This window comes from Gavia stellata, chromosome 8, assembly GCF_030936135.1.
Source record: "Gavia stellata isolate bGavSte3 chromosome 8, bGavSte3.hap2, whole genome shotgun sequence".
NCBI classification, from domain to species: domain Eukaryota; kingdom Metazoa; phylum Chordata; class Aves; order Gaviiformes; family Gaviidae; genus Gavia; species Gavia stellata.
Window position 1 is genome coordinate 38,555,872 of NC_082601.1, and position 12,000 is coordinate 38,567,871.

General features: G+C 44.4%; 1 protein-coding gene across 3 annotated transcripts in view; it reads left to right on the forward strand.

The window, feature by feature from the left end:
- The window catches only part of UNC80 (unc-80 homolog, NALCN channel complex subunit), a 130,867-nt gene that overhangs the window by 99,659 nt on the left and 19,208 nt on the right, over window positions 1-12,000 (forward strand). For all 3 annotated transcript variants that reach the window (XM_059820381.1, XM_059820380.1, XM_059820382.1), the window contains 5 exons: window positions 983-1,018; window positions 1,363-1,581; window positions 5,577-5,777; window positions 8,176-8,299; window positions 10,575-10,700. In XM_059820381.1, coding sequence (XP_059676364.1) covers window positions 983-1,018; window positions 1,363-1,581; window positions 5,577-5,777; window positions 8,176-8,299; window positions 10,575-10,700 — 706 coding nt within the window. The remainder of the gene's footprint in view (window positions 1-982; window positions 1,019-1,362; window positions 1,582-5,576; window positions 5,778-8,175; window positions 8,300-10,574; window positions 10,701-12,000) is intronic.

Consider the following 12,000-nt stretch of genomic DNA (forward strand, 5'->3'; position numbering starts at 1 on the left):
TTGAAGGGAGATAGAAATCACTCTCTGCATGGATCATCAAAGGGCTATTATGTCAATTTATAGATGTGTAGTGCACACATCTTGGCTGGTAACTCCTGGACTCAGTCTCTTACTCTTTTAGACCGATTCAGGCATGGATGAAACACAGCTTTAACCTTCAATCCTGGATCTGAGGAGCAGGTAAACCCCTTCATGCTCAAGTCTGAAGTGGATATATGCCATTTACTTCCATTGCAAGATTGCCCAGTCTAAGCAAAATAAGGTGTAATGGAAAAGTAGTGCTTTATTATTTGTCTGCCGATTTTGGAGAGCAGTTAATATGTATCTGCTGACAGGCAATGTAGAGACTCCTGATGCTGTGTGACTCAGACATCTTGGTTTACATTTCCAGATCTTTCTGATTATCAAACATTCAGTCTCTGATGCAAAATATTTTTGCACTGTTCCAGGTTTCCTGCCCTTGTTTCTTCTGTTATCATTGCAACAGACATCTGCTAGCAACAGCAGGAGTCTTGATGGTAGAATGATCCCTGTTCCAGCCTTGGATGTGTTAGCCAAGTGGTGCAGGGTTTGTTAATGCTTTCTCAACAAGAGGTGGCAAGAGAAAATGACAATAAACCAGAAAGACACGCTGAGTATTCTTTCCCCTAGGTGAGCTCTGGCTTCATGAAACAGACCGAGCACTGAGGTGAAAATCAGTAAGAGAAACTGCTTGAAAGAGGGCTACGGTTTTTAAGGCTGAGTTTTTCCTTTCATAACAAGGGCAATTACTACAGGAATCTGTTGTTTGCTGCCAGCTGGGAGGTAAAGGCTATTCAGTGAGGTCACTAACTATGTGTAGCCATTGTTCCAGTGACACAAGATACCATCCTGCCCATGGCGAGTATACCTCTGTGCTAGAACAGTGTTGCCTTCTTTAAGAAAGGTACAGTTGAAGCATTACTAACTTGCTGTTTACAACGGCACTGTTTCTGTTTTCCAGGTACCCTGAACAAGGAGCCAAACTACACTTTATCAGGTACAGTAAATCTTCGCCCAATCTTCCCTGACATGTGATGAACTGTTCCCCAGCAGTTTCCAGGTTCACTGGGTCCCACCCACTGTTGCTGTGACAGGCACCCTTTTTTTCAGGGGAAGGTAGCAAAGGATAATTCATATAGAAATTATTTACTTTTTTAACAAGCCTTTGCAGATTATCATTTCCCCCTTTTTGATTTTTTAATTGCAGATGCAACTGTTTTCCTTTTCAATTGCAGGGAAAAGCATCTGTTGCAAAAACAAGCTGGAGAGGTTGTTATAATCCATCCCTGCTGTTCCACTGCATGTAACACTTTCTACTTTTTCTCGGTTTATATCCTCCAGGGAGAACCTTCACTTACTGGAGGAGGGCCAGGGTCTTCCCCGAGAGGAGCTGGATGAACGAATTGCCAGAGAGGAGTTCAGGAGACCGCGGGAGTCATTGCTGAATATCTGCACAGAGTTTTACAAGCACTGTGGTCCGAGGCTGAAGATTTTGCAGAATCTGGCTGGTGAGCCCCGAGTGACTTCTCTGGAGCTGCTGGATGTGAAGTCCCATATGAGGTATTCCACAGGCATTCTGCTTTTATTTGTTCATTTCAGAGGGATTCTTTTCTTTTAGCTCTTAATTTTTCAAGATAGCAGATGGAATCGCTTTTTGGTAGTGTAGTTGCACGTCGCTGTCCGAAACATGCAGAGGTTGTTTTGGACATTCCTTAGATTGTGGATAAGGAAGGTTTCATATGCTCTTCTCTGGTCTCATTCGGACCCCCATCTCCAGAGAATTAAATAGGTCCCTGGAAGCCCGTCTGATACATCAGAATAAGCTGCAGTGAGGAGCAGAGCAGATAAGGCTGCCTGTGCAGGGCAAGGCGGGGGAAGCTGCCTAGCCGGCTGAATACGACCTTTATCCTCTCCTGTGACACTGTGCATCAGAACCAGCTGCTAACAAGCAAGAAGGGCAGAGCAACCACCGCACTGTGTTGCATAAATGCCTGAAATACAGGGGAGGATGGGGCAGAATGCATTTACAGGACCACCGCCTCAGCGTGTGATACAGCAGGAGCACAAGTCTTTTACTGAGGTGCAGCACTGAGCCCAGCTTGCTGGTTAGATGCTCACCGCAAACCGTTTCACGTGGTGCTGACCTAGACGAAGTTGGAGGTAGGGCCTTCTAAGCACTTTAGACCTGATCCTCTTCTCTGTGTTTGCTCTTCATGGTAAACACAAAATAGTGTAAGTTGCTACCGAGAAGTTTGTCCAGATGTAAAAGACGACAAAAGCAGTGGGACAAGAGGGAATGGATCTGATTCTGCTGTCAGTTTTTCATTCATTTTCAGGAGAAAACCCCTTTCTCACATAGTATTCCCTCAGGAAACATAAACACATTAGAGTTGTTTCATGGTAAGATGTGTCTCAATGAAAACAGCACAGATACTCTCCGAGTGAGCCACAGTTACCGCTGTTCTGACTGGCACTCATCAGACGGAAAACTGGGATGAATATGAAGCGGTCCTAGTGTATCCCTTGGCAGGGGGGTCACAGGGAGACAGCTATCTGAATTCTTCTATGAGACAGAGAAATACTTCAAGATCATTCTTTGAATACAGAATAGCTAAATACCAGGAGACTTTTTTTAATGCCCTAAGCCAAACAGTGCTCAGTAGAGTGTAAAAGTAAATAGGAAAGACAGCAAGGGTATCTTAAGCTGTTTGGGACTGGCCTCAAAAGTGAATCAGAACCACCTTAATGGTAATTTATGTTGCTCCCTGAACCCCAAGAGGCCATTCTGGCTGTGAATTATTCCTCTCTCTGCGTGCTATACTGTTTTCCTCAGGAATGCCCTGTAAAGGAAGGTGACAGACCCTCACCATGCACTGAGCCAGCACTGTTCCTGCCCCTGGACCATGGAAGATCCTCTAAAAGTTCTTCTACCTTTTACATGCGTGCTCTGAAAAAAATGGCAAAGCCTCTTAGCTGACAGATTCTGTCACAATTAGAGATCTTTAGATTCAGTCTGCCCCCATAGAACACAAAATCTTGTTTGACATTAATTTAGGTCTTGTTTAACAAATGCCCCGAATTCCCTTGGGAGTTGGGAGGTGGGTTTTTTGTGTTTGTGTGTTTGCATGTGAATTGAATGTTGCTGTTCCGCCCCTCTGGCAAATGTTTAATAATTTAGAGAGTAATTTTAAGGAAGAGATGCCTGTTTCCACAGATGCATGTCATTCTTATGTAGTGCTTGGCTGCAAACTGAAAACCTGATGGACGTGGCTGCTTTTGCAGTGCCATCTTTACATTTTTTCCAAGGGACACAAGCCTCAGAAATCAATACATCTGTTTAGCTGCAATACAAACCCCATGACTTTTTAGCAATAGAAGCCTGAGATAAGAACTTTAATCTTATGTTAGAAACAAATGTGAGATTCTCAAGACAGATTATGTCCTTGGTTAGACATGTTGGGGTTTATTTTATGATTTCAACTGGAGTGAGGAAGATGTGTCTGAGGAATGAACTTTATTTAGTGCAGTAAAGTAAGGGGCTTGCTTCTTTTTACTATCCTAGTCTTACATTTGTATGTAACATAAGAATGTTCTAGTGTACTACCCAGAAGTATTTGCAGTTTAACAGTAATGTCAGAACTTCATTTCTACATGTTTTTATATTTCAGAGTAATTGAGTTTAATTGTTCTTAAACTATTTTACGTCCCTCTCTTAAAAGACAAGTTTAACAAACTTAAATCCATATGTACAGAAGGTGCTGTTGGTATATTTTCTGAAAAGATACTTTCCTGTGAGAAGATTTCCGTGAAGCAGAGTCACAGTACACAGTAGTAGCTGGCAAATACTGCATTCTTTTCAAGAGAGGAGGTCTTTCATGGTCAAAGGTTACAACAGTATAACTAAGGGATTGATTTACAGAAGATAATGAGTTGTGCTCTCATTCTTTTATGTGTCCTGGAAAGTGCTAGAAATAACTGCTTTATTGAGGTTGGAACCTGACTTGCTTCATCATAGTTAGTCCTAAATACAAGCAAACATCATCTTGATTCTTACATAAATCCATTTCATATGTATCAGTGAAATGACTGACAGGATTTAACCGCTGTAGGAAAAAAAACTTCTCTAAGTAGAGAGCAGATTTACCAGAATGTGATGTGACAGCCGTGGTCTTGGGAGGCTGACGGATGCCATTTCAGAGACTTCAGAAGACAAGATAATATGCTAGTCGCTTCACACACTATTCATCTCACCCAATTTTAGCATTTAAAAGTTAAATGTTTAGTCTGCAAAACTCATTAAGATCTTTTTGGACCCAGTGAAAAGGGAGATGCACATCCAATGAGCTGTTTATCCTAGTATTTCAGGAAGACAGGAATTTCCCAGGTTGTTTATTTCTGCATGAACGGAGCTAAAAGATTAATTGAGATTGACATCTCAAGTTGGACGAGATGGATCTCGCACTTTATAATGCATAAGAAAGTTTTCATACACCATTATGTGCCACTGATATTGTATTGCCAGAAAGAAACATATGATAATTGAAATTTCACAGTGTTTAAGAAATCAGACCTACTCCATAGTAGGACAAAGTAGTTGTAAAAAGTAATAATAAAGAAGTACTGGATAAAGAAAGCTTTTATCGCACGTTCAGTTCATCTGAGGAACTCCTTGCTCTTGATATTGCTAGCAGATTTTAAAGAGAATAGGAACATGTTCCATTAGTTGAAGGCATTTCAGAAGCCCCCACAATACAAATAGGATTGTACTGTAATAATCCACTACAAAGTCTATTGATGTTCCAGGGGAGCATACAGGTTTCTATCCCTTTTATTAGTAGATGTAGCGCTATTACTTGTTTTTGCCTACTGCAAACATTCAAGTATTTCAGTAGGTCTCTGTCAAACTGCAAGTGTAAGTTAAATGTTGCCATGGTATTTCACAGTCAATGCAGAAAATGCCATGGGCAAGGCCATCTGGGAGGGTAGAAGAAGCAACAGCAACACAATCTGTAGAGGTGTTAGGAGAAACAAATCAAGGCTGCAGGGACTAGTCATACAAAGTACGTGTTCTGTGAACCTATGGGATGGCACATTATTTTTAAAAGTTAACACCTGAAAAACTGCACAATGACACCTCTTAAAGTGGTGACACTGAAAAACAAGCACAAAACCAAACCAAATCACTCATTAATTGACATACAGATGATGTCATGTCTGTGTTTCACAGGCATTGGCAATGTTGTAATCTTACTAACAGCTCAGGTAATTGGTTTTTAGCTACACAGATCCGTGATTCCTGATGTTCCCTTGGTGCATTTAATATCAATGTAAAAATATTCTTTAGACCATTCACGTGTACATAAATACAAACAGTGATACCGGCAAAAGAATCTTAGACCAGGAACTGTGGTATTGGGTCAAAGAGTTTAAATAGCAGCACATTGGACTTTTGCGTCTTTTTACTAGGCTACTGAAGATTTATCTGTTAGTTCATTGGCATGTGTGGAGACATGCAAGTTGTATTTGATTTTTCTCTTAACAAACCCTGGTTTTAGATTGGCAGAAATCGCACACTCCCTGCTGAAACTGGCACCTTATGACACGCAGACGATGGAAAGCCGAGGTCTCCGGCGCTACATCATGGAGATGCTGCCCATCACTGACTGGACAGCTGAGGCGGTGAGACCTGCCCTTATCCTCATCTTAAAGAGACTGGATCGTATGTTCAATAAAATTCACAAGATGCCTACTTTGAGGTGAGCAGGTATAATGGAAACCCTCTGGGGTCCGTTTCTGATGTTGCAAGCCTTGAACTGTGGGTATGTCATCTAGCTAAAACTGTCATGTTGCAGTGAACCTTTACAACATATCAGAAAATGAACAGATGTGTTTATCTCTGTAAATGTGCATTTATGTTGACATTTTTGTTGCGTCTTCTGGTAGCAAGAGAAGAAATGCATGGTTATTGAGAACTACAGAGAGAACTTCTAGAAATCTCATTTTCCTTTCTCCAAAATAAGTCTTCAGATTTGTACCATCTCACTACCCTTCTTATTTATTTTAGCTGTGAGTTGAGGAGATTAATTTTATTTTTTAATGGAAAGTCAAACTGTAGTAACTATTTCTAGCATGCCTTCTCATGAAAATACTGTTATGTTCTCTGTAAAGATAAAAATAGCCTGGAGCTATGCAGTAGCTTCTGAATGCTCCTTAGTAAATGGACCATTACTGCATCGACTGCATCTAGTCAGTGGCTAGTGAAAGCCTGGTGCATCACATAATAGCATCATGGTGCAGGCTTTGGCAACTTCAAGAAGTATTCAATATGGAGCATTCCCACTTCAGAGGCAGTGACAAATCCAGTCTGAGTAGTGTAAAATCTCTCAGCCCTGTGGATTTTCCAGTGATCTGAGTAAAAAGAGTCATTGGTCTCAGTCCACCTCATGGGTATATGTCCTCAATATTTGAATCAGTTGCTTTATTGGCAGTCTCAGCTGAGAAGCCAAATGATGTTGGAGAACATCAGAATTTAGGACTCAGACACAAAACTTTAGGTCCCAGTGGGAATCGTATGTACCCAACTAAGATGGAACAAATAATAGGGAGGTGATCTCTTCTTTCTGGCATCACTACCTATCACTTTCCTTTGGCTAACAATCTGCTTTAAGAAACTCCTGCCCTTGTAGGGAACTTAGAGGCAGAAATTTTGATGCTTCTCCTTCCTGTTGGTTTGATTCTTTGCCCTATCTTGCCTGCTTCTTGCTCATTCTTTCTTTTCTTGCTCATACTTTCTTCTGCTCAAAGGCAGCTTAGGGGTCTTCCTGAAGATCTTTCCTTTTTGTGTAAGCTGAATGAATGCTCATAAATTAAAATTCCCTTCATATTCTCTCTCTGTGCCTGTACCTATGCCTGGCTGAAACTGCTCTTCCGTACACAAAGACACAGAGACAGCAAAGCCACTGGACCAAATACAGCAACTACGTTTAAGTGTCACAGGGCCAAGAAGCCTCTTACAGCTGGGGCTGGGTGCCAGGCCCTAGGAGCCATCCATTGGGGTACTCGCATCAGAATCTTACATGCTGCCTCCTGCAGGCACACCGCTCCAAAACCAGTGTCTGATGGGAGTAGTATATGTGTAAGACAAGTACAAGAACAAACTACTATTCTGGAGATTTAGGAACAGCAGACGCTGAAAGATGAGGTGTATGTTGGTCTGCATAAGAGCTTACGTAGTGAACAGTTGATCCCCCGTGTGTCTCTAAGAAGTCTACTGAGGAGACTAGAGTATTGTTTAGTCTTGAGCTAACAAGTTATGCAAGCCTTGTCTTTCTGTCCCTGTAAGTGCACAGTCAGATGTTCGCTTGAGAACTATACTTTTCCAAAGAGTCAGCCCTGAGATGAAGGACGTGAACCACTTCGATGTTACATGTGCTGTGTCTGCTTATGGTTAGGAAGGACTCCATTCAGCATCTGTCATGAGCCCTGAAAGCTGTTTTGGTGAAAAAAGCAAAGTGTCAGGGAAGAAAGCATCCTGGAATGAAGGACTTTGGTGCTGGTAGGGAATGAATCAGCCCTCCCGCACAGGGTGAGGAAGGTAAAGATCCTACTGCTGGGCCAGTTTAAGTTTGGGGCAGACTCTGTCTGGGGGTCACTCTAGCAGAGCAGACTAGACTGCAAAGTAGCTTACAGAGGGCACTCACAGCTGATGGGGTTTGTTCCCTTCCGTGAGAACTGCCACAAGAGATGGAGGAGTCGCTCTCTGTTGGGAGCACGGCACAGCAGACCGCCTTCCCCACACAGGCACACCTGAGGTGGCAGTCTGGTGGCCCCCCTTCACCCACCGTCTGTCGGAGGGAAGCGTCAGGGAGTGAAACACGGCTCACCCGCCACTGCTGTTGTGAGGGGGTTTGTGTCGCTAGCCCAGAGCCCTCTGCTACGTTTCTTGTCTCTCTCAAACACCCAGCGTGCTCCGTGCATTCCTGAGCTGCGTGGGCAACACCTTTTCTCTGTTGCGCACTTCGTGCTCATCTCGGACGTCGTTGCTGTCTGAAACGTTTCCTCTGTGGGCGTCAGTGTGTGTTGGTCGCCGTGTTTGCGAGTGTCTGGTGGGGGGCAGGAGGCCCGCGGCTAACGGCACCTACTGTTGTATTGCAGGCGCCAGGTTGAGTGGGAGCCTGCCAGCAATTTGATTGAAGGGGTTTGTTTGACACTTCAGAGGCAGCCAATCATATCCTTCCTGCCTCACCTTAGGTCTCTGATCAATGTGTGTGTCAATCTGGTGAGTAGCCGAGCGGCGACCTCGTGAACCTTCGCTACACCTCCCCCTGCGGTTGCCTTCTCTGGACTGAAGATGACAGTTCATTCCCATTCCGGTCATTTTACCTGTCCCCCTCACCCCTCGCAAGGGGACTTCACAAGTGACACTAGAGATAGCAAGGTTCATTTTTGAAGTGGTGCATGGGGAGATACAGCGACCGGTAGCGGTGGTCGAGCGATTTATTTCCGTTGCTTCCCACGCACCACTTTGAAGATCCACCTTTGCCAGATTGAGCTGAGAGTTGAGGGCTGCAAGTTGGAGAGTGGGGTGGTGGAGACTGCACACACCTGGTAGAGACGACGGGGAGAGGGTGGCACTGGGGATACCTACCGTCTCCAGTGGGGAAGGACCTGATGGCTCTGTCAGAGGCCGTCAGGCGTTGGCTAGTTAGAAGGGTTTACATGGGTGGATTCGCTCCACTGTTTGCAATGTCCCTGGCTTGATCTAGTACAGGTTTGCACTGTACAATGTTCAGATCCTACTCTTAGTAGAATTTATGCTCCTAAGTGTGTTACCACAGAGAGGTGCTACAGACGGAGCCTGTCCAGTCATTCAGTGATAGATTATAGTGTTTCTGCAGCTGTTACACTGGGGGCAAACCCTCAATTTGATATCAGTGTAACTCCAGCCATTTGGACAAACATGCATGCTTACATTCCACGTGGAAAAAATACAAATAAAGGGGGAAAGGCTGCACTAGCATTTTTATTGTTATTGGGTTTTACAGCATTTTCTCCTTGGAACGTAAATGTTGTAACTTTTTCTAGCAGTTAGAGAAAACCTCTCAGGCTTCACCAGTGCTCTGAGGAGCTTTAAGAAAAATGATCATCTGTTAAAATGCAGTATCACTTTTTGCCAGGCTCCTGTCCTTCAAGTCCATACAGCATTCATCGCTGCAAGGGCGGGGAAGCTCCAACCTGTCAGAGTCTGTAAGACTTCTCCCTTGTTCAAGCAGAGGTACCTACTTGGAGGCACTGCAAATCTGGGCCCTCAGGCTACTTAGGGTTGCTACATGGGGAGGTTGCTACAGAGTTAGCTCAAATACAAGTTTAGAACGGACTTGCAGTTTGGCAAGCCGGCATGGCAGAGTGAATCACACCAGCAAGCTGGCCAAAGGGCCTGCATTAAGAATTCGCCACTGCTCTAAAAATAGCAGCAAGCTCCACAGTGCTGAAGTGCAGTCATCATGCTTACATTCCGCAGGCTGGGAACATCAGGGAGAGCCACCGGGAAAAGATGTCAGAACTATGGCCACTGTGAGCTGTGGAAGCATGCTAGATCATGTGTAGACCAGTTACATCACAGAGTCCAGAAAGAGATCAGCCAGGAAGGCAGGGAAATGTCTACATGATAATCCGTGGTGATATAAAGAAAGGGCTCTGCCTCCTCCCCTTCTAAATTGTCCTTTGGTTTTCTGGCAGAAAGCTGGTTACTGCCTTTCTCCCCAAGCTGAATTTGCAAAAATAGAGTGCATTCATCCCCCCTAAGCTTAGGCATCTGCCAGATAGCTTCTCCCTGTTCCCGTCATGGATGTGTCTAGTCATGGAGAGAAACAGGTATATGCAGGCCTGTGATTTAATTCCTCCTGAGGGACACAGCCAAACGAGTTCAAATAACTCTCCCCTAAAAGTGCTATTTTCTTGTAGTGATATTTCAAGGAGTTCCAGACAACCAGGTCACATGCAGGTGACTCTGCTTCAGACATCTGGGGTCAGGCGAGGTGAATCATATTTATTGTTCCTAAGAACCGACTGTGTTTGAGAGGAATCTGAACATTGTACAAAACCTGGCTTGGGTCAGACTTAGGACATTATTTTTCAAGTAGATCAGCAAGAGAAGGGAGAAGATGTCCAGTTTCAATGCAGACTTTTTGCTTTGATGACATATTTTTATTTGTTACAGTCGTTACATGACATATCCTCCAACTCTAACTGTTCCACCAGTCCAGTGCTGGTCATTCAGGGCTGGTACTGGGTACATCTATAAATGTACCAGGTTACCTCTGCACTCCTCCCATCCTTGCTGGTTCCCTCTTCTCCCCTCCCTTTGCCTGCTAGAACTCCTCCTCCTCACTGGCCCCAGCTCCTGCAAGGACCACTGCGGGGGCTGGTTCTCCTAGAGCCACCCCAACTCAGTGCTCGATGGAAGGCCCCTCCATTTCACTGAAGTTGGAGGATATGGCATGGATGAAACTGCAAGTAGTCAGTTGTGGTGATGTGCTCTGTTTGTATTGCAGGTGATGGGAGTGGTAGGACCCTCCAGTGTGGCTGACGGATTACCCCTTCTTCATCTCAGCCCTTATCTCTCGCCACCTCTGCCCTTCAGCACAGCTGTTGTCCGGCTTGTAGCATTGCAGATACAGGTGTGTCTGCCCTGGCCTGCGGCCAGGCCTGTTATAGCTTCTGGTTGAGACACCAACTCATCGGTGCTCTGTTTTCTTTCTGCAAAAGCTGGGCAAAAACTGTGGAACACACACCAAAAAAAGAAAGAGAAGCAACATGTAAATTCTCCCTTCTTTTTGAACGCTTGAATTGAGCTCAGAATTCACCTGTTGGGGCCAAGTCCACAGCAAGCATCCATCAGCTTAACACTGCCATTGAAGTCCGGGGAGTTCGGCTGATTGATGCTGTTTAAGGCTCTGACAGACACGTTAGGATTCTCTGCAGGATCTGAGGAGTTAGCATAAGTCTCCTGCCACAGGGAGATGGGCCCTGGCCTGGGTCACATCCATGCAACCCTGCCTCTCCTCCTGTGGGACCATGTGTGTAACTGAGCGTGGAGGTTGTGCTCTTCTGCTCTTACCTGAGCTGGTCACACAGTGTGCCAGCTCAAAAAAGCAGGGCAACGTGGCTTTTCAGCTCCTGACTCAATAGCATCCTTGTTGTCCAGAATAAAAAAAAAACATCCTGGACTTTTTGGAGAATTCATCACTATTCTTTTCTCACAGGAGTGCCACAACTGTTACAGAGTCTTTCTGCCTCTGTATCCCTTTCCCTCCCCATCGGCAGGAAATCAGACAGAATGGTGACCAATGCAGGGACAAATTTCCTAATCTAGCTCCAATTTGCATTTTTAAATATGCGTTGGCACATCCAGTTGAATACTTCAGCAGGTAGTTCTGAGCAGTGGGGCGGGTTGGGGCAGAGGGCTTATAGGGACCAAAACACAGTGCTGTCCCTCAGACCATGGGGCACAAAAGGACTTTGTGGTACCAACTGACACAGAAAGAGGACACATTTCTTCCAGCTCTGAGGTAATTGTCTTTAATCAAAAGCATAAAGGGCCACCTTCACCTTCTCTGAAATATTTTCTCTTTTGTAAAACCAGATACCAAATTAATGATTTTTTTTAAGTATTGGGAGTTTTTACTTTTATTATCCTCTGCTCCCTGTTCACTCATTCTTTTCATGGGCTTTAAATGTAATAAAACCCAAACATGTCAGAAAAACATAAGTAGTCATAATTCCTAATACTTCCAGCAGGATATGAAACAAAAGTACTTCACACCCCATCAGAAAACATCTTCTGGAATTCCACAGCCCAGGTCTGCAAGCTTGAGGGGTTGCAAGGTTCAGTTGCATTTCACAGCTAAGTCTGTAGCAACTGGGAATAGCTGCAAATGAGCAAAGGTTCTACTGACAGTCATTTGTATTACCTCCTCT